The following is a 24,096-nucleotide window of genomic DNA, read 5'->3' on the forward strand; positions in this document are numbered from 1 at the left end:
TGAAATGCAAGAGTTGGAATATTTCAGTAGTGTTTGGTTGTGGTCTACCTTGTCACAGTTACATTTTCTTTATTTTTCAAAGTACATTTGAATTTCTTTCGCTGAAATGCAAGAGTTGGAATATTTCAGTAGTGTTTTTTTATGGTTTACCTTGTCAAAGTAACATACTCTTGATTTTTAAAATTCCATTGTGAATTTCAGTAGTTGTCATGAAAGAGGTTGACTCTTTATGGAGTGGGGTGGTGGGTGTGTCATGTACTGAGGGACCTGAACGTGTTTCATATTAGGTATGTGAGAATGTTTTTCGCTGAATTGATCGATTGGGACTATTTCAGTAGTGTTTGGTTTTGGTTTACCTTGTCACAGTTACATTTTCTTGATTTTTCAAAGTTCATTTTGAATTTCTTTCGTTGAAATGCAAGAGTTGGAATATTTCAGTAGTGTTTGGTTGTGGTTTACCTTGTCACAGTTACATTTTCTTGATTTTTCAAAGTTCATTTTGAATTTCTTTCGCTGAAATGCAAGAGTTGGAATATTTCAGTAGTGTTTGGTTGTGGTTTACCTTGTCACAGTTACATTTTCTTGATTTTTCAAAGTTCATTTTGAATTTCTTTCGCTGAAATGCAAGAGTTGGAATATTTCATTAGTGTTTGGTTGTGGTTTACCTTGTCACAGTTACATTTTCTTGATTTTTCAAAGTTCATTTTGAATTTCTTTCGCTGAAATGCAAGAGTCGGAATATTTCAGTAGTGTTTGGTTGTGGTTTGCCTTGTCACAGTTACCTTTTCTTTATTTTTCAAAAGTTAATTTTGAATTTCTTTCGATGAAATGCAAGAGTTGGAATATTTCAGTAGTGTTTGGTTGTGGTTTACCTTGTCACAGTTACATTTTCTTGATTTTTCAAAGTTCATTTTGAGGTTGTGGTTTACCTTGTCACAGTTAGATTTTCTGGATTTTTCAAAGTTCATTTTGAATTTCTTTCGCTGAAATGCAAGAGTTGGAATATTTCAGTGTCACAGTTACATTTTCTTGATTTTTCAAAGTTCATTTTGAATTTCTTTTGTTGAAATGCAAGAGTTGGAATATTTCAGTATTGTTTGGTTATGATTTACCTCGTCACAGTTACATTTTCTTGATTTTTCAAAGTTCATTTTGAATTTCTTTCGTTGAAATGGAAGATTTGCAATAATTCAGTAGTGTTTGGTTATGGTTTACCTTGTCAAAGTTAAATTTTCTTGATTTTTAAAAGTTCATTTTGAATTTCTTTCATAGAAATGCAAGAGTTGGAATATTTCAGTAGTGTTTGTTTGTGGTTTACCTTTTCAAAGTTACATATTCTTGATATATCAAAGTACTAATTGAATATCATACTTTGAGATTCAAGATTTGTAATATTTAAGAAGTGGTTGGTAATGGTTTACCTTGTCACAGTTACGTTTTCTTGATTTTTCAAAGTTCATTTTGAATTTCTTTCGTTGAAATGCAAGAGTTGGTAGATTTCACTAGAGTTTGGGTGTGTCTTACCTTGTCACTGTTACATTGTCTTGATATTTCAAAGTTCATTTTGTATTTCTTTCGTTGAAATGCAAGTGTTGGAATAGTTCAGAAGTGTTTGGTTGTGGTTTACCTTGTCACAGTTACATTTTCTTGATTTTTCAAAGTTCATTTTGAATTTCTTTCGTTGAAATGCAAGAGTTGGAATATTTCAGTAGTGTTTGGTTGTGGTTTACCTTGTCACAGTTACATTTTCTTGATTTTTCAAAGTTCATTTTGAATTTCTTTCGTTGAAATGCAAGAGTTCGCATAATTCAGGAGTGGGGGATTGTTGTTGACCTGGTCAAAGTTACATTTTCTTAATTTTACCCTTGTAATGGATAATATCATTAGTTGTCTTTAAAAAGTTGGACTAGTTCAGTAGTGTGTTATTGTGGTTTACCTTGTCACAGTTACATTTTCTTGATTTTTCAAAGTTCATTTTGAATTTCTTTCGTTGAAATGCAAGAGTTGGAATATTTCAGTAGTGTTTGGTTGTGGTTTAACTTGGCACAGTTACATTTTCTTGATTTTTCAAAGTTCATTTTGAATTTCTTTCCTTGAAATGCAAGCTTTGGAATATTTCATTAGTGTTTGCTTGTGGTTTACCTTGTCACAGTTACATTTTCTTGATTTTTCAAAGTTCATTTTGAATCATTCCAGAAACGTGATTAAACACGTTTTTAAACTACATGCTATTTTCATGCCTTTCCTTGGCACCTTTCCAAACGAGCGGAGATCCCCCGCTGGTTCCTACACATTGCAAAAAAGTGAGCAGTACGAAAACTCCACGTTTTCAACCAGACTGGTTTTTTAGACAACACACCCACAGAGATGACACACACACATAGAGACGAGACACGCACAGACACGACACACAAAAAGAGTCATCGTGAGAGAGATATCCAAAAAGTTGGGTTCATCTAGGTTCACTTAGAGCGGCGCGCCACTCTAAGTGAACCTAGATTGGAAACTCGTTTGGAAAGGTGCCAAGGAAAGGCATGCAAATAGCATGTAGTTTAAAAACGTGTTTAATCACGTTTCTTGAATGATTCAAAATGAACTTTGAAAAATCAAGAAAATGTAACTGTGACAAGGTAAACCACAAGCAAACACTACTGAAATATTCCAACTCTTGCATTTCAACGAAAGAAATTCAAAATGAACTTTGAAAAATCAAGAAAATGTAACTGTGACAAGGTAAACCACAACCAAACACTACTGAAATATTCCAACTCTTGCATTTCAACGAAAGAAATTCAAAATGAACTTTGAAAAATCAAGAAAATGTAACTGTGACAAGGTAAACCACAACCAAACACTACTGAAATATTCCAACTCTTGCATTTCAACGAAAGAAATTCAAAATGAACTTTGAAAAATCAAGAAAATGTAACTGTGACAAGGTAAACCACAACCAACCACTACTGAAATATTCCAACTCTTGCATTTCAACGAAATAAATTCAAAATGAACTTTGAAAAATCAAGAAAATGTAACTGTGACAAGGTAAACCACGACAAAACACTACTGAAATATTCCAATTTTTGCATTTCAACGATAGAAATTCAAATTGAACTTTGAAAAATCAAGAAAATGTAACTGTGACAACGTAAACCACAACCAAACACTACAGAAATATTCAAACTCTTGCATTTCAACGAATGAAATTCAAAATGAACTTTGAAAAATCAAGAAAATGTAACTGTGACAAGGTAAACCACAACCAAACATTACTGAAACATTCCAACTCTTGCATTTCAACGAAAGAAATTCAAAATGAACTTTGAAAAATCAAGAAAATGTAACTGTGACAAGGTAAACCACAACCAAACACTACTGAAATATTCCAACTCTTGCATTTCAATGAAAGAAATTCAAAATGAACCTTGAAAAATCAAGAAAATGTAACTGTGACAAGGTAAACCACAACCAAACACTACTGAAATATTCCAACTCTTGCATTTCAACGAAAGAAATTCAAAATGAACTTTGAAAAATCAAAAAAATGTAACTGTTACAATTTAAACAATAAAAAAACAATACTGAAATATTACAACACTTGAATTTAAACGAAATAAATTAAAAATTAACTTTTAAAAATCAATAAAATGTATATGTTACAATTTAAAACACAAACACAAAAATCTGAAATATTAAAAATATTTCATTTCAAATAAATAAATTAAAATTTAACTTTTAAAAATCAATAAAATTTAAATGTGACACTGAAATATTCCAACTCTTGCATTTCAGCGAAAGAAATTCAAAATGAACTTTGAAAAATCAAGAAAATGTAACTGTGACAAGGTGAACCACAACCTCAAAATGAACTTTGAAAAATCAACCAAACACTACTGAAATATTCCAACTCTTGCATTTCAGCGAAAGAAATTCAAAATGAACTTTGAAAAATCAAGAAAATGTAACTGTGACAGGGTAAACCACAACCAAACACTACTGAAATATTCCAACTCTTGCATTTCAGCGAAAGAAATTCAAAATGAACTTTGAAAAATCAAGAAAATGTAACTGTGACAAGGTAAACCACAACCAAACACTACTGAAATATTCCAACTCTTGCATTTCAGCGAAAGAAATTCAAAATGAACTTTGAAAAATCAAGAAAATGTAACTGTGACAAGGTAAACCACAACCAAACACTACTGAAATATTCCAACTCTTGCATTTCAACGAAAGAAATTCAAAATGAACTTTGAAAAATCAAGAAAATGTAACTGTGACAAGGTAAACCACAACCAAACACTACTGAAATATTCCAACTCTTGCATTTCAGCGAAAGAAATTCAAAATGAACTTTGAAAAATCAAGAAAATGTAACTGTGACAAGGTAAACCACAACCAAACACTACTGAAATATTCCAACTCTTGCATTTCAACGAAAGAAATTCAAAATGAACTTTGAAAAATCAAGAAAATGTAACTGTGACAAGGTAAACCACAAGCAAACACTACTGAACTATTCAAACTCTTTCATTTCAGGAAAAGAAATTCAAAATGAACTTCAAAAAATCAGGAAAATGTAACTGTGACAAGGTAAACCACAACCAAACACTACTGAAATATTCCAACTCTTGCATTTCAACGAAAGAAATTCAAAATGAACTTTGAAAAATCAAGAAAATGTAACTGTGACAAGGTAAACCACAACCAAACACTACTGAAATATTCCAACTCTTGCATTTCAGCGAAAGAAATTCAAAATGAACTTTGAAAAATCAAGAAAATGTAACTGTGACAAGGTAAACCACAACCAAACACTACTGAAATATTCCAACTCTTGCATTTCAGCGAAAGAAATTCAAAATGAACTTTGAAAAATCAAGAAAATGTAACTCTGACAAGGTAAACCACAACAAAACACTACTGAAATATTCCAACTCTTGCATTTCAGCGAAAGAAATTCAAAATGAACTTTGAAAAATCAAGAAAATGTAACTGTGACAAGGTAAACCACAACCAAACACTACTGAAATATTCCAACTCTTGCATTTCAACGAAAGAAATTCAAAATGAACTTTGAAAAATCAAGAAAATGTAACTGTGACAAGGTAAACCACAACCAAACACTACTGAAATATTCCAACTCTTGCATTTCAACGAAAGAAATTCAAAATGAACTTTGAAAAATCAAGAAAATGTAACTCTGACAAGGTAAAACTGAGTCTCTCAATCCCCGTAAAGTTCTTTTAAAAGATACAAAAACTACTTATTTAACACAAAAATTACGTTATTAATGACCACCAAGTAAAGAAAAACCACATGGAATCCGGCAACTGAGTCTCTCAATCCCCGTAAAGCTCTTTTAAAAGATACAAAAACTACCTATTTAACACAAAAATTTAATTTATAATTACCACCAAGTAAATAAAAAACACACGGAATAAGGCAACTGAGTCTCTCAAACCCCTTAAAGCTCTTTTAAAAGATACAAAAACTACTTATTTAACCCAAAAATTTCGTTTTTAATGACTATCAAGTAAAGAAAAACCACACAGAATTAGGCAACTGAGTCTCTCAAACCCTGTAAAGCTCTTTTAAAAGATACAACAAATGACCGCCAAGTAAAGAAAAACCACACGGAATCAGGCAACTGAGTCTCTCAAACCTCTTAAAGCTCTTTTAAAAGATACAAAAACTATTGATTTAACACAAAAATTTCGTTTTTAATTACCACCAAGTAAAAGAAAACCACAAGGACTTAGGAAAATGAGTCTCAAAATCTCTGAAATTATCATTAAAAAGATAAAAAAAATTACAACAAAGAAAAGAAAAAAACACACGGAATCAGGCAACTGAGTCTCTCAATCCCCGTAAAGCTCTTTTAAAAGATACAAAAACTACTTATTTAACAAAAAAATTTCGTTTTGAATGACCATCAAGTAAAGAAAAATCACACGGAATTAGGCAACTGAGTCTCTCAAACCCTGTAAAGCTCTTTTAAAAGATACAAAAACTCACCACCAAGTTTCGTTTTTAATGACCACCAAGTAAAGAAAAAACACAAGGAATCAGGCAACTGAGTCTCTCAAACCCCATAAAGCTCTTTTAAAATATACAAAAAATACTGATTTAAAAAAAAAATTTCGTTTTTAATGACCACCAAGTAAATGAAAACCACACGGAATTAGGCAACTGAGTCTCTCAAACACTGTAAAGCTCTTTTAAAAGATACAACAAATGACCACCAAGTAAAGAAAAACCACATGGAATCCAGCAACTGAGTATCTCAATCCCCGTAAAGCTCTTTTAAAAGATACAAAAACTACTTATTTAACACAAAAATTTTGTTTTTAATGACCACCAAGTAAAGGAAAACCACACGGAATTAGGCTACTGAGTCTCTCAAACCGTGTAAAGCTCTTTTAAAAGATACAATAACTAATAATTTAACACAAAAATTTCGTTTTTAATGACCACCAAGTAAAGAAAAACCAGACGGAATCCGGCAACTGAGTCTCTCAATCCCTGTAAAGCTCTTTTAAAAGATACAAAACTACTTATTTAACACAAAAATATCTTTTTTAATGAACACAAAGTAAAGAAAAAACCAAATGTAATCCTGCAACTCAGTCTCTCAAACCCCGTACAGCTCTTTTAAAAGATACGAAAATTACTGATTTAACACAAAAATTTCGTTTTTAATGACCACCAAGTAAAATAAAACTACACGGAATCAGGCAACTGATTCTCTCAATCACTGTAAATCTCTATTAAAATATAAAATCACTACTTATTTAACACAAAAATTTAGTTTTTAATGACCATCAAGTAAAGAAAAATCACATGGAATTAGTCAACTGAGTCTCTCAAACCCTGTAAAGCTGTTTAAAAAGATACAACAAATGATCACCAAGTAAAGAAAAACCACACGGAATCAGGCAACTGAGTCTCTCAAACCCCTTAAAGCTCTTTTAAAAGATACAAAAACTACTGATTTAACACAAAAATTTCGTTTTTAATGACTACCAAGTAAGGAAAAACCACACGGAATTAGGCAACTGAGTCTCTCAATCCCCGTAAAGCTCTTTTAAAAGATACAAAAACTACTGATTTAACACAAAAATATCGTTTTTAAAGACCACCAAGTAAAGAAAAACAACACGTAATACGGCAACTGAGACTCTCAATCCCCGTAAAGCTCTTTTAAAAGATACAAAAACTACTTATTTAACACAAAAATTTCGTTTTTAATGACCACCAAGTAAAGAAAAACCACACGGAATCAGGCAACTGAGTCTCTCAAACCCCTTAAAGCTCTTTTAAAAGATACAAAAAATACTAATTTAACACAAAAATTTCATTTTTAATGACCAACAAGTAAATAAAAACCACGTGGAATCAGGCAACTTAGTCTCTAAAACCCCGTAAAGCTCTTTTAAAATATACAAAAACTACTTATTTAACAAAAAAATTTTTTTTTTAATGACTACCAATTATAGAAAAACCACACGGAATCCGTCAACTGAGTATATAATTCCACGAATATCTATTTTAATATATTCAAAAACAACTTATTTAAAACTTTAATTTAGTTTTTAATGACTACCTACGAAAGGAAAATCACACGGAAATAGACATCTGATTTTATCAAACCTCTTAAAGCTCTTTTAAAAGATACAAAAACTACTTATTTAACACAAAAATTTCGTTTTTAATGACCATCAAGTAAAGAAAAATCACACGGAATTAGGCAACTGAGTCTCTCAAACCCTGTAAAGCTCTTTTAAAAGATACAACAAATGACCACCAAGTTTTGTTTTTAATGACAACCAAGTAAATAAAATCCACATTGAATCCGGCAACTGATACTCTCAATACACGTATAGCTCTTTTTATTGATACAAAAACTACTTATTTAACACACAAAATTAGTTTTTTAATGACTACCAAGTAAAGAAAAACCACTCGGAATAAGGCAACTGGGTCTCTCAAACTTTGTAAGGCTCTTTTAAAAGATACAACAAATTACCACCAAGTTTATTTATTATTGACCTCCAAGTCAAGAAAAACCACACGGAATCAGGCAACTGAGTCTCTCAAACCCCGTAAAGCTCTTTTAAAATATACGAAAACTACTTATTTAACACAAAAATTTCGTTTTTAATTACCATCAAGTAAAGAAAAATCACACGGAATTAGGCAACTGAGTCTCTCAAACCCTGTAAAGCTCTTTTAAAAGATACAACAAATGACCACCAAGTAAAGGAAAACCACATGGAATTAGGCAACTGAGTCTCTCAAACCCCTTAAAGCTCTTTTAAAAGATACAAAAACTACTTATTTAACACAAAAATTTCGTTTTTAATGACCACCAAGTATAGGAAAATCACACGGAATTAGGCAACTGAGTCTCTCAAACCCCTTAAAGCTCTTTTAAAAGATACAAAAACTACTTATTTTAACACAAAATACAAGCACGCAAATAACATGGGAATTCCTATACACGCAAGCAAATAACTGAGTTATTTTTACGTCACAATTTTTCAACTTAAAATCATTCTAATTATAGCATACCATTCCTCATTCTTTAATTACCCGTGAGGCATTCTTAACCATCGCAATACCTTTACGCAAATATCTTTTCGCAAAAAATTCGCAAATCTCGTAAACTAAAGAAGTAATTACCCTTTTCAAAAACATTAGTCCTTCTATTAATGAACCCCTGAAACGAAACCAGTCTGATAGCATCACACAATCTCGCTCCTAGTTCCAAAAATGGAATGCATGTAGCGTTTGTAGTAATAGGTTTAAAAACCTATTAGCCAAGTTTAAAAAAAAAACCTACTAATCAACTTACAGATGAATGACGACGGATTTAACCTAAAAAAAAACTTGTATATCATGAACTAGAAATCTATGTCAGAAAAACTTGTCCTTAAATTGTGTAAATCTCTTGGCAAAGGTGTAATGCCCCTGTAGAATAGGACTACCAGAAAAACCTGTTTGGTACGGGGGCGTCCTCAAATTCAATAGATGGTAAAAAAAAACATGTATATACCTTGAACTAGAAATTGCGTAAATCTCTTTGAAAGGGTGTAATGCCCCTGTAGAATAGAATTACCTACCAGAAAAACCGGAAGGAACATAAAGGCGCCGAATTCAAAACTTGGTAAAAAAAAAACATGTATATACCTTGAACTAGAAATTGCGTAAATCTCTTTGAAAGGGTGTAATGCCCCTGTAGAATAGAATATCTATCAGAAAAAAACCTGTTTGGTACGGGGGCGTCGTAGAATTCAAAAGATGGTAAAAAAAACATGTATATACCTTGAACTAGAAATTGCGTAAATCTCTTTGAAAGGGTGTAATGCCCCTGTAGAATAGAATTACCTACCAGAAAAACCAGAAGGAACATAAAGGCGCCGAATTCAAAAGATGGTAAAAAAAAAAACATGTATATACCTTGAACTAGAAATTGCGTAAATCTCTTTGAAAGGGTGTAATGCCCCTGTAGAATAGAATTACCTACCAGAAAAACCGGATGGAACATAAAGGCGGCAAAGTATAATGTTGATTACTACTGTCATGTTATCTCCAAAGACACAGTTACTGGGCCTTTAAACTCTGTTGAACATAATAGCTATCTCAAAATTTTGATCGGGCATTTTTGGGAAAAAATTGGCGGGGAAGGGGCCTAGTTGCCCTCCAATTTTCGGTCACTTAAAAAGGGCACTAGACCTTTTAATTTTCGTTAGAATGAGCCCTCTCCCGACGTTATAGGCCCACTGGATCGATATGATCACCCCTGGGAGAAAAAAAATATTTAACACGCATCCGTGATCTTTCTTCTAGAAAAACTACAAAATTCCACATTTTTGCAGATAGGAGCTTGAAACCTCTACAGTAGGGTTCTTTAATACACTGAATCTGATGGTGTGATTTTTATTAAAATTGTTTGACTTCTAGGGAGTCTTTCTCCTTTTTTCGAAAATCGGACGAATTTTCTCAAGCTCGTACCTGTTGATGGGCAAGACTAAACTTAATGAAACTTATACATTTAGAATTAGTGTAAAAGACAATTTTTTTGACATATCTATTCGTATTAAAATTTTGTTTTGGAAAACATATTTTTGTTAAATAAATTTTAGTTCATTTTTAGATTTTAAAATCTTTGCCCAGCTTAGGCATAGAAACTATAGAAGTCAACCTGAATTTTCGTTAAAATAAGACATTAATTATAGGCTTTACTTCGCATCTATCTTAAACTTAATATTGTAATTTTTCTCCTGCAATGACACAAAAAAAGTACACTTTCATTATTTTTGCTTCTTGGTTTTTAATGTTTAGGAGAATTGATCATTAGAAGTAAAAATTGTGCCATTGAAAAATCTTATACAAGATAATTACAGTTCCCCACTTTGAACAACAAGCAAATCACTTTTTTTGCCCTGGAAGCACTAAAGTGTCGCTATTGGGGGGCCGCTTTTGGGGTGCTAGGAAGTCAATAGCTATTTAAAAAATTATCACAATATGAATTCAAACACTGGGTTACCTCCGCCACATCCTGGGGTCCTATCCACTAGACCGTTAGGTCTGTTGCTGCATGGTTTGTTCTACAAGTTATCCTGCTCCCAATCACTCGTTTATTACGTGCTACAAAATTAGGACAATTTGAGGACCTTCAATTAGATTGAAGGACAATAGGACCATCACCACTCGATGCGCCATTTTATGCACTTTTGAAATATTAATTAAAAAAAACTTTTTCCACAAAATAAGTATTTCAAAGAAAAGTAAAGAGCTCCATTAAACAAAAAATGAGCAAAAATTTAATCAAATAATCTACCAAGCGTGAACGTACCACAAATCAGCATCGATGAAGAAACGAAACCGAATGCGAGTAGAATTTACAATAATTAACCGAGTCAAACTCAAAACGACAAGAAATTAAGATGAGCAGGGCTCAAAGCCCTTTTGCTTTCCCAAGGCTAGAACATAATTTACACTTTACTGAAATAAACATAAATTTTTTTAATTTTATAACTTCAATAAATCAAATAATATTAACAATTTGATTACTAAATATCACTATATGTATATTAAACTGACAATACACATTCATTTGTATCAAAAACATATATATAAAAACATAAAAACATATCAAAGTTTCTACGACAACTCCTTCGATACGAAGTGCCCTGGTGTGGAAAAAAAATGATAATAATACATCGTGCCAACATCGTTCTTTACTTAGGCAGCGCGATTGCGCTGTCTGTGATAAATCTACAAAAAGTATGTTGATATAATCTTGAGCTTTGAATTGTAACCTGCTATGTCTGTTAGTCAACAGCCGATTTATGAAAATTGTTAAGGATAGCATGCAAGGCAAGATCCTTAGCATGCAAGAGGCAAGATTTTAAATCTCAGCTATAGGGTTTTCGACCATGAAGATTACTATGTTACTCTGTTCATGCTTTCCAGGCTTTCCACTCAAGAAATGGGACCCAAAATACTACTCTGGGGGGCTATATGGCATTTTATGATGGTGTTATCAAGTCAACTTTATGTTGCATTCTAAAAATTAGCGCTTTACTGAAAACACAAAACTGACTCCCTTAAAACACGAGATGCTCTCTTAGGAGTAGAAAATTTTATGACAAGCCTCCACAAGACAAGGACTAGTTTATAAGACTCTTATAAGGCTTAGTGTTTATTATATTCTCGAAAAAACAATTATAATTCTCAAAAAGCTCAAGTAAGCTCAATTTTCAATTTTGTTTTCAGTTAAGCAGTAATTGTTATAATTATAAAGATATTTGAAAATATCACGAGTCAATTTATTTGTGCTAGTTTTTCAGATATATGTTGCGTAATCAGGGAACCAATGATTTTTGTTTGCATTAAGCTTTGATTTCGCTTTTTTACTTCTGTAAGAAAAATTTAGTTTTTCTAAATTAATAAAGATCACTAACCCCTCCGGGGATGTTTTCCACTTCTTTCAAGTCAGTCAAATTTTCTAAGGCTCGTAAATTTGGCAGGTACCTTTAAAGTTAATGAATCTTACATATTTGGACTCTCCATAAAAGGTCGATTCTTTTGATGCATGCACAATTTAAAAATTCCTTTTTTAGAGTTTCTGTTACTGTAGCAAGAGCCGCTCCTTAGGGGCCTGCTTATTTTCTTACCATGAACTGTTTGCCACACAAAAGATGTTTAACACGGAATAGATACCGGGGTGTTTCACTTTTCCAATCTCCCTTAGGGAATAATTTGATTGGCTAGAAAAAAAATGTGATGATTGACGTCGTAAAAATAAACCAATACACTTAAAGCTAATTTTTTTAACACGGAAGTATGGGACAGTTATCTCTCTTTTTCTTTGGCAAAGTCTTTTAGCTTTATAATTCATTGTTTGGGTTCGAAAAGATTTTTACAATTTTCGTTTTTACACCGTAACTCAAGTTAATGCTTCCGACTACAGACAAAAATACGGACATATTTCTCCAAGCTAACTTTTTGAAACTAGGGAAATCTGGTATAAACAAGCCATGACTGTTAATTCAATACTCTGGAATAGTATTGTATTTTAGCTAAGACAAGTAGCTCTCTCTGTTATATTTGAAGGAAAAGGAAATGCTGAAAAGAACATAAAGCAACATATATCCTTCAAAGGAAGAGCAACAGGAAAGCAAATGCAAGCCCTTACTTCTTTAGGTTCAATTATCTTATATAGCTGTCTAATGAATCTTTCCAAAGAAGCAACCGGCCTGCAATTACATAGCCAACGTTTCTACTTATTAATCCCATTAAGCTACAGACCAACGTCCACTGAGTGGAGGAAACTTTTGTAACAGTTATTTTGTCTGGAAATGACTGCACATTGGTGGATGCAGCAAGTAATTTTATCCGGTAAGACAATGGCAGCCTAGGCTTTTAAAAGTCAGACCGTGAGATATATGCAGATTGATTCTTTAACCAAACTAGGAAACGATTGTGGGGACGTTGGAAATAGTGTATGTATAAAATGCACAGGGGATGTAGCTTTAGAAAAAAAACCCATTGAAAAAAAATTAATGAGATGAAAAGTGTAAAACAAATTAGCAAGTCCAGCTAGCCCAACAGGTGGAATATGGAAGTTCTAATTTCTTGGTGCAAAGTAATACCCACATTTAATACCCTATTTTCCCAAAAACTCATGTTGGCTTGTTTAGTTTTTTCGCCTAAGTTAGACAGAACTTTTTTTGTAAGGTTTATTGTGTATATTTACAAAAAGTGAAAACAATTAGAAATTAATATAAAAAAACATTTTTTTTATGTAAGTAAAGAACTAAGTTGAAACTTAAAACGAACAAAAGTAAATCTTTTAGCAATTTAGCAGCCCAGCAGGTATAGTACGCAGGCTCCTATTTTCGGTGCTAAGCTATACCTTTATCTCATGCTCTATTTTCCCAAATACTCATGTTAACTTGTTTAGTTTTTTCACCCAAGTTAGACAAAGCTTTTTTTGTAAGGTTCGTTGTGGGTATGTTTAAAAAAAACAAAACATAAATTAATTTAAGAGTTTTTTTCCTGATGTAAGTAAAGAACGAAGTTGAAACTCGAAACGAACAAAAGTAAATCTCTTAGCAGTTTATATAACGTATAATTACAAATCTGGTTTGAATAAACTGACTCGTGATATTAAAATTTATTTGCAGAATTCTGAAAAAATAGCGATTGACTGAAAACTGAACTAGCTTGAACAAACTGGTTTGAATAAACTGACTCGTGATATTAAAATCTATTTGTAGAATTCTGAAAAAATAGCGCTTTACTGAAAACTGAACTAGCTTGAGGTTCTTAGATAATCAAGGTTTTGTAAGAAAGTGTATCAATTTCTGAAGTAGTTAAGAAAAACTACTGAATATCTCATAAATTAGTCTTTTATTTTTTGCAGAATACATAGCTACTTTTCTTCTCCTAATTCTGTTTTGTTGAGTTAGTTTCGTGCTCGCAGTAAAGCGGTAGTTTTTCAGAATTCCACAAATATACACAACTATCGCGAGTCAGTTTATTTGAGTAAGTTTTGAAATCATAATAATTTTGTTCGTTTTAAGTTTTAACTTCGCTCTTAGTTTTAACATTTACAGGTCGAAGCTGTCACACGTAAAGGTCATACCTGATATTTTTATACTTATGATATATATGACAAAATTCGTTTCCTAATCTGTTCGGCAAAGGGAGGATTTAAAGGGAAGTTTTGATCACAGAGACCTAAGTTTGATTTAACCACACGACCGTGTTGATCCTCCCTTTGAAAACAGCCTAGCAAACTATATTTGGCAATTATCTCAGAAGTAGAAATTTCTGATACAACCTTTTGGCGTGACGACAAAACAATTTAATACGAAAATATTCAGACTTGTTTTAGTTAGTTAGTTTATTGGTTTAATCAGAACATAAATTGTTTTAAAACATTTTAGTTAGTTTAGTTAGTCAGAACATAAAACATAAATTATTTTAGTTAGTTTATTGGCTTAATCAGAACCTTTAACCTATATTCAAGACCATATCTAGGGGATACCAGGTTTGACCTCTCACCCCCGGAATTTTTGTCCGAATCATAAAAAAGGGGCAAAATACGTCTAAATATATTTTTGACACGTTTTGCAAATTTTTTTTTTCGTAAACCCTCTCCCTTGAACAAAAATCCTGGATACGCCCTTGCCTATTTTATATATGAATTTTTCTGTATTTTCAGTTTGTTCATAAATGCTAAGGATGGGTGTTGTGAAAGATTATTAACCGGTCATTTAGAGGAGGGTCGGAGATAATGGCTCTCCTGGGGCTATAAAAAAGGCATCATTTCACAACGAAATGGTAGATGTTCAGACCATAATCTTTTCCTCGCCACTTTTCTACTCCCACTAATGGTAGTTTGTATACAGTATACCTGTATTTTACAAAGCGTTTAACTGAAAATCGTCAGTTGGTTATAAAAAAGACGTATCTCTATAAGTTTAAATTTTCACAAGAGGAGAAAAAAAACCTCACAACAGTTTTTATTTTCCCTCTGATAACCGTAATAACAAAAACAGACTGATCTATTTGATTTTACATATCAATCTGTTTTTGTTTTACGGTTATTGGAGGAGAAATAAAAAAGTCGTGAGTTTTTTTTCGCTCTTCTGAAAATTTACAATTGTGGAGATACGTCCTTTTGATACCCAACTGATGAAATGCCTTTCATGGCCGTGGGGAGTTTATTGTTTGATTAGGGCAGGAACTCATTAATCACTGCATAAAAATTGAAGGCTTTCTAAAAATGACACAGAGGCTAGGCATAAAATAAGATAAAATATTGTTCAAAATATCCAAAATTCTCCATTTCCATTCCATGGAAGCAGTAACAATGCGACATGTGCAGAAAACGTGCGATTTAGCCGAAAGAGTCTCATTTATTAGTGGAAAACTGTCAAAATTAAAGGTCTAATGAACCTTTGTTTTCCATTGAACATTTTTGAAGTTTGGATAATTTGCGCCCTCCCATCTTTTACCTCATTAGGGTGTGCGCTCTAAGTAATTTTGTTGGATTTATGACTTTCTGCCCCAAATGGCTTTTGTTTACATTAGGATGAGAATTAACTTCTGAAGTTTCAAAGCTGCCTTTCGTCAGGTAAGAGTTGTATTTGCATTTTCCTAACTTAGCATATAAAACAGGAATTATGTCAAAACTTTTAATTGTTAAACTATGTTATAAATTATAGTCCATTTTATGAATTTGTCCATTTTTTCAACTTTTATTTCATGTCTTTGTTTTTAAACAAATAAATATGTATTCTCAACTTTCAGAGGCACGCGTGCCATAATCTTGGCAGTGTAAACCTAACTCATGAATTTACTGAATAGCAGTTATAGCATATAATTTTGGTTCCTTGTAAGTTCCTTACTTTCAGTTGAAAAAAAAACTTGTTTTTTTAAAGTTTGATTTGACAAAACTGATGTTGAATTCTTTAGTTTCTTTGCCTAAGCTTGACAAAGATCTTATTTTAAGGTTTGTTGAGATTTTTAAAACCTGAAAATGAAAATAAACTAATCTAAGAAATAAGATCAAAGATTTTCTGATGACAGTTAAGAGCGATGTTGAAACCTTTCCAAAAAAGGTTATTGCTTTGCAGTTTATGCAACATATCTGGAAAACTATTTCAAATAAACCGCGTCGTAATATTTCATTATATTTATAGATTATTTGAAAAAAACTACGTTTTCTAAAGAGTTAAAGAGGCTGAGTTACAAGGTCGAACCTTAAAACGTACAGGGATTAGGAGGCACAGTTGGGGGGCTACCACCCCCAAACCCCCCGCTTTCGCAGCCTTTAAATATAAAAAAATTTCTTTAAACTGAAAGTAAGGAGCGACATTAAAACTTAAAACGAACAGAAATTATTCCGTATATGAAAGAGGCTGTGCCCTCCTCAACGCCTCGCTCTTTACGCTAAAGTTTGACTTTCTCACAACTCTTTTTTTAAACAATAAAAACTTTAGCGTAAAGAGCGAGGCGTTGAGGAGGGCACAGCCTCTTTCATATACGGAATAATTTCTGTTCGTTTTAAGTTTTAATGTCGCTCCTTACTTTCAGTTTAAAGAAATTTTTTTATATTTAAAGGCTGCGAAAGCGGAGGTTTGGGGGTGGTAGCCCCCCAACTGTGCCTCCTAATCCCTGTACGTTTTAAGGTTCGACCTTGTAACTCAGCCTCTTTAACTCTTTAGAAAACGTAGTTTTTTTCAAATAATTTCTGCACGTTTTTGTACAGTTTATTACTTATTATTGCTTGACTAACTGTTAGCTGATCGTGTCAGGAGTTAAAGTTGGGGGGCTGCCGCCCCCAAACCCCCCGCTCTTGAACATTCTTGTGTTAAGGCTTTTAATTCCTGAATACTCAAATTACATCGTACAGGGTGCCTCCTAATCCCTGTACGTTTTAAGGTTCGAACTTGTGACTCAGCCTCTTTAACAGCCCCCCAACTGTGCCTCCTAATCCCTGTACGTTTTAAGGGTCGACCTTGTAACTCAGCCTCTTTAACTCTTTAGAAAACGTAATTTTTTTCAAATAATTTAAAAAAGTCAAAGTATATAAAAAAGTTGCTCTGATGGTGAATCGACCCCGGGGGGGCCGCCTGCAAGTCGGGAGTATCAGCCGCTGGACTATACAAACAAAGTAGTAATTGTTGTTTAGCAAATTGAAGCTCTTTTCGACGCAAGCACATTCTCAAAAATCTTGATATGTGTTTTTTGGAAAACAGGGAAGGAGTGATCAGATTGAGCTGAAATTTCGAGGATAAGCTCCCAGGCCACAGGAAAGCTTATCCTTTAAATTTCAGCCAGATCAGACAACGTTAAAGGGGGGGTGTGGTGGGAAAAATTAACATGGGCTAATATAGGAAAACAGGGTTTTTCGTAAATGTAAATTCGGGTGATAATTTTTTCGGTATGAAAATATCAAAAGGCCCTAAAAGATCGAATTCTTCTTCGAATGAGTCCTCATTCACCCGGATCCGTTGCCAACTGTGGCCTGTAGGCGTGGCTAAGAAAAAAAAGAACTGAATTTTAAGTGGCTAGCCTATATTTGGTTTTTGAAAACAGGGAAGGAGTGATCGGATTGAGCTGAAATTTCGAGGATAAGCTCCCGGGCCCTAGGAAAGCTTAACCTCTAAATTTCAGCCCAATCGGAAATCGTTAAAGGGGGGCTGTGTTGGGTGGGTCCAAACTTCCGGCCCAGTTTACCCCATGAAGATAAAGTCGGAGGAGGATGAAATTTTGCAAGTGTCTTAGTTTGAGCTTGGGCTACAAAATGCGATTACCGCCGTCTCTCTGCGACCTCTAGGACCTGAAATCGCTTAACATTGCGGTGGGTCGCCTCTTTATAGAGGCACAAGTGTGCCTCCGTGACTTTTTAATAACTACTGAAAACACACTACTGAAAGCTCTACTGAAAACACAAAACTAGCGCAGCACAGAAGCATTACGAGCAGAAAAATCCTTAAGTCACCTGCAACAAATAACAGACTAATTTATATTATTAATAATATATTATAATATATTAATAATAATATTATTAATTTCAATAGTCTTTCACCGGCCATAAAACCAATGAATTTTACTGCAAAATTTTAATTCTCCAAAAACCACAAGCAAGCTCGATTTTTAGTAAAGCACTAGTTTTTTAAAATGTTAAAAATATTGTGAGAAATTAGAAACCGACAAATCTATTTGGAACTAGCTCGTAAGCATCTTATTACATCAAACCCATCTTTTGAGTCCTTCAAGCCAAGGCGTAACAATATATACTACCTTGTATTTAAATGGGCTGAAACGCTAGTTTCATGACAAACACTTGTGATTTGTCTAGTACCACGAATTTACAAAACTTTTTAAACTAAAATAAAATGGTAAACATCAAGGTCGTATCCAGGCGGGGGGGGGGGGGTTTACCCGGTTTGAACCCCCCCCCCGAAATTTTTGACCGAGTCGAAAATAAGTCGAAAATTAGTAAAACCTACGTAAAAATCAGTAAAATTAGTCGAAAACTTAGTAAAAAATTAGTAACCCCCCCCCCCCGAAAAAAATCCTGGATCCGCCCTTGGTAAACATGCATTAAAAAATGCAAAATTTTCTCAGATCTTGAGAAAGTGATGAACCCACCAGGTAAAGACGGGTTTGGAGTTAATAGCAATTAACATATGAAAACAATTTAGAATAGATCTTTCGAACAACTAAGCAAAAAACTACCAAAATGTATATTCTACCATAAAAGAATACGCCAACTGTTCATCACGAGTCAAAAGGAAATCAAAAATCCTCCAAGACATCTCTCTTTATATATCATTAGTGGAACTTTCATTCTGGAAGGCTATATAGCCTAGAAGGGATTTTCATTATCCCTTAATATATGAGGGAATGATTTCGAATTGAACCTACGTTTCGGGAAGCCTATTTCGGAGTTACGTGAGGTGCGTCGACCACAATGTAGGTAATTGGACACCAACTGGTAAATTAGATATAGTTTATATGTGGTTCTTCCTTGTTTACTGAGATATTAATCCAAGGAGATGGGAAGGTTGAGAGATAAAACAAGAAAATATAGAAAGAGGCACTGTGAATGTACATATTAAAAAAAAAAAATCAACAATTCATTTTTGATAATGAAAAATTCTTGATTATTAAATTCTTGATAATTAAAAAATTCTTGATAATTAAAAAAAAAACTCTTTTGCATGCTTGATGAATGATCCGCATCGTTTAGAAGCCGATCTCCTGATTCTATGGCTTCGGCAAGGGTGCTATGTGTGGTCGGAGGCAAATCATCTGGCGCTTCCCGCGTTTCTCCCTCCCCCAGATTTCACTACGTACCTATTTGAAATTGGGTCGGCTCTGGCTGAGCTTAGAAAGTCACACCGCTGACCCCACCCTAAACCAAATAATCAGTGACAATTAAGATTCACCAAACCATAATGAAAAAAAAACTTCAAATAGCTCGATGTACTAAAATTACAGGAAACCAAAGAAAAGTAGTAAATTATGATGTGAGGGGGGCTATGGTGTCTGGAAACTCGAATTTATATATCTACCTGAATCCAGTAAAATAGATGTCATACTTATTAAGATTTCTTTTAAATAAAACTGACAGGAACAATTTGTAGCTGACTGGTGCTTTAGCCATAGTAGCCATTTAGTAGCCAAGGTCTTTTTTCCATTTAATAGCCGAAAGTAGGAAAGAGTATAGATTTCACATTTCAGATGAGGTTATAAATCTGAACAGAATATATGAACTAAACAGAAAATAAAAGGATTTATCGAGAAAATCCTACAAGATTATCACCCTTTTTGGAGGAGGGAACTCGGAGAATCCTGAATATACACTAAACATTCAGCTTCGAAAAAAGGTATTTTGAAAATTACAAATTCTAGAATAAAATTTTGAAATTAACTGAAGATACAAAAAATTATGTCGAAATTTGTAATTTCTTTTTTTGGGGGGGGAGGGGGAGAATAAAGTAAAGGCTCCTTAGTTTACACAAGGATTGTAGATGTCTTTGCCATATATAAATTAATATAAAGACGGGTCTCAATGGAATTCTACTGACCTACCAATAGATCCCTGCTATTTAAGATTTTTGAGGATTTGCTTTCTTTTCCAGTCTTAACTAGGGATGGCATTATAATAAGTCCACACAGACCAAATCATGTTAAACTGTGCTGGCTTAAGGCGGCTTTGCGGTGAGTTGTTAGTAGTAGTAGCTATCCTTTCTAGGGCTTTAATTTGAGAAAAGTTGAGATGGCTAGGGCACGTCTTGGAAATAAATGATGACAGATTGCCATAGATCGTCCTTTTTGGTCATCCATCTAGGGCCAAATAAGAAGAAGGTCGTCCCCCAATGGGGTGAGAAGATGTACTAAAAAAGAATTTAAAGGAAATTGGAACTTCTTAGGAGAGTTGTAAAGAGAGATTGGGACGGAGGACAAGTGTACCCAGCTGTGTTCGCCTCAGGTGGCTTAGTGCTGCAGGGAGTTGTTGTTAGTAGTAGTAGTAGTATATTGAAAAGCCCGATAGATTCAAATACTAAAAGAATTTGTATGACCAGCGGATCTTAGCTAGTCACTGTTGGAGATCCATTTTGTTCTACTCCACCCACTTCAACTAATTAATCAGTTTCAACGTTTAAGCCCCCTTTATAACGCTGTGCATATCTTTAAGTTTAGTTTATCACTGGTGATTTTTATTTATTTAATGAAGGGTAATAGTGAGATTTTGGAGGTTGTTTTTCAAGGAGAAATTTACCAACACAAAGTTATACCCTTATGTCTTTAATTTTTTTTTGTAATATTAGCATGCCTCTGTGGAAAAAAGTCCCTGGTTGACCACTACGACTATTACTACTACTGCTAACAACTCCAACACTAACTTGCCTGAGGTAGCACAGTTGAAAACCCTTCCTTAGATTTATGAAGGCCTCAGGAAGGAGCTTTGTCATATTTCATGTACAATCAATTCTGCAGGTTTGCACTGGAGTGGTGCCAATTTTTAGATTACATGACGTGTATTGAACTGCTTTGGAAGAATAAGTTTGAAAGAATACAGAAATAGTCTCCGAACTAAAATTATATCATATTAAGCCATGGTAATGAGAGGGGTCATGTATGGCTCTGAAGCGTGGGTGCTTCTAAAAATTACGGAGGAAATGTTAGGTGTTTTCCAGAGGAGCTGTCTTAGGATGATTTTGTCGATTCTCGTTTGACTGCCCCTTTATCACAAACAATAATATGTACAAAAACATGGTCCAGTCCCACTTTGAAGGGCTATTACAGAAGCAAGGTAAAGATGGCTAGGCCAAGTCTTACGGATGAAAGGTGAAATATTGCACTTTAGCCATCCATATAGGGCCGAAAAAAACCTTAGGTTGTCCTCGAATGGGCTGAGACAAGGTTATAAGAAAATATTTAAAGGAAATTGGGACTTTACGGGAGGGAGTTAAGAGTGTAGTTTTGAACAGATTGGGGTGGAGGACAAGCGTACCCTGCTCTCATTGACCTCAAGGGGCCTGATGATGCAATGACCTGTTTAATAGTACTCGATAGGAATATCGAGTTGTTTTTAATAAAATTTATTTAGGCATGTTTTGCATAAATGACTGCTTACTTTGGTATGGAAAGAGAAATAGGCGAAAACAATTTTTGCTACCAGAGTTTAGGGCGGTATAGAAACTGAAATTAGTTTTTCGTATAATTTTTTATTCTTGCCTAAAAGCAGCTGTCAACAATGTCTGCTTAAATTCATTAAAATCTCCGTCAGATGTTGCTCCGTCAGATTAGAATATTCCCAAATTAAAATAAAAAGGTGTGAAGGCTGCTACACTTTCCCCAAGAGTTCTCTTTTAAAGTAGCTGCTATCTTAGATATTCCGTCGGCTTGAAAAAATGGCCACGTATTTTGTTTATTTATCGGCATCTGCGGGGAGGGGTCTCCTTTGTTTCAAGGGTAATATCAGGCTTTCCTTTCGGCAGTTATCTCCTGCTTCACTGAAGAACAAAAGCTATGAACCTGGATGTCTGTGATACACTTTCTAATAAATTACAGGCTTAATGTTCCGTGACGAAGCAAGCGGTACTGAGGGGAAGGCTTAATATTTCGGCCCGATGATTCTATCCCGAGGAAAAGCATTTTAGAAACACATTATAAGAAAAAGGTAAAACTATGTATAAATTTTGTGCTTATCCAGGGAAAAGTCCTAAATATGAAAAGCAAAGCTATTTTACGTAGTGCACAACTTCCATTTAAAATGAGGATCTTAAAATAAAAGAGGTAATGTCTACAGTCTCAAAAGGGGAGTTTTCGCTCCGAAATTTTCCAACTTTTGAGAAAGATCCTTCAGATCTATATGCAGGAGAGATTGAAATTAACCTAGATGTACCTTTATATATACAAATATAGCAGGACTAGGCTTGCAATGTTGACCCTAAGAGGGCAATTTTTTAGAAATATTTTTAGTTTGAAATTAAAGATAATATTCTTAGGTTTATGTCAAAAAGGTTGGAAGGGGTGGGAGTATTCCTTGTGAGCTATAGTTTCAAATAAATCATCCCTTGAAACATTAAGGTGTTACGCACGACACGAAAAATCATTTGTAGCCTTTCATGTATGGGAATTTCGTATAAGTACGAAGAAGAACAATATTTATCGGCCCTATTTTACAAATTTTTGCTCAAGAAATAATCGTTTATAATAACTATTTTCTATGTTTCTTAGGATAAATTAAATTCTAAGCTTTAATTCACTAAATAATCTAGGAACAATTATCTAATAAAATATTAGAATCTTTTTCAAGATTTTCTAAAATTAAATGTAGTAGAAAACAAAAATGAAAAATAAAAGAAATAAAATTAAATACATTTGGCAAATTCCGAAAAAAAAGAAGGAAAACTGCTTCCTATTTTGGTACTGAGATAACCATGTACTTGAATGAAGATGTACCCTTACATGATATTTCAGCATCAAGCACGGTCACAAACTAACACAAGGAAAACAGAAGAAGTGAGTATAAGAAGACAGTTTGGATTGAAAATTAAATTCTCTTCAACTATTAAGCTAAAAGCAATGAAAGCATATGCATTTTTTTTGCAATTACTTAAACTGATTTACTGAAACACGATTTATGACAGTGAAAACTATGACAAAATTTGGATTTTGGAATGTAAGGACACTAAAACAGCTGACAAAACCTGAACAAGTACTCAGAGAGATGAAGAAGTACAAGCTAGATCTCCTTTCTCTGAGCGAAGTCAGGTGGATTGGATCTGGACAGAAACTACTAGGAGAGGGTTACTCGCTAACTTACAGCGGAAATGAATCCCGGCACCAGGCTGGAGTTGGGATAATGCTGTTTGACCGGGCCACTAAAGAACTAGTTGAATGGAAGCCAGACAGTGAGAGGTACTTACTTGCAAGAAGTGTAACCAACCATATGAAAATTTCAATCATTGCATGTTAAGCTCCTACGAATGATGCAGACAATACTGATAAGGAGTCATTCTACCAAGCTCTTTAGTCATTTACATCAGAAGTCTCATCACATGACCTTCTTTGTGGGGTTGGGGACTTCAATGCAAACTTCGTAGATAATTTCGGAGACCACACTGCCTTTCCATGACAATAAATAAAAGTTCAAATAGGGATAAAATCCTTTTAATAGACAGTGATGATGATAACAGTGATAGAAATTCACAAAAATACTGGATATTTCGGTCACATATGCAGTGACCGTCATCAGTAGTAAAACTAAACTAAAACAATTTAAAACAGTAGTTGATATATAAAATCAATTAAAACTACATATTGTTTAATTCTCTAATTCTTTACAAAGCAAGGGCCGAAGCTAGCCTCTTTGACCTTCTTGGATTTGGTTCACTAGCGTTCAATGATATAACACTTGGACAGAGGTCAACTACATTGGATGTCAACTACATAGAGGTCAATTCACCCAATGTAGTTGACCTCTGTCCAAGTGTTATATCATTGAACGCTAATGAACCGAATCCAAGAAGGTCAAAGAGGCTAGCTCTTCAC

At 33.8% G+C, this 24,096-nt stretch overlaps 1 protein-coding gene across 1 annotated transcript; it reads left to right on the forward strand.

Moving 5' to 3' along the window:
- Positions 1–23,200: 23,200 nt before the first annotated feature.
- Positions 23,201–23,521, forward strand: LOC148952556 (protein CFDP2-like). The gene has a single exon (XM_089089223.1). It carries the CDS (start codon positions 23,201–23,203, stop codon positions 23,519–23,521), a length of 321 nt encoding a protein of 106 aa, XP_088945349.1.
- Positions 23,522–24,096: the final 575 nt, after the last annotated feature.

The sequence above is a fragment of the Artemia sp. Qi Xiang Cuo genome, chromosome 5, assembly GCF_049724085.1.
Source record: "Artemia sp. Qi Xiang Cuo chromosome 5, ASM4972408v1, whole genome shotgun sequence".
NCBI classification, from domain to species: Eukaryota; Metazoa; Arthropoda; class Branchiopoda; order Anostraca; family Artemiidae; genus Artemia; species Artemia sp. Qi Xiang Cuo.

Coding starts and splice junctions, on each gene's coding strand:
- LOC148952556 (XM_089089223.1), top strand. CDS start 23,201: ATGACAAAATTTGGATTTTGGAATGTAAGGACACTAAAACAGCTGACA.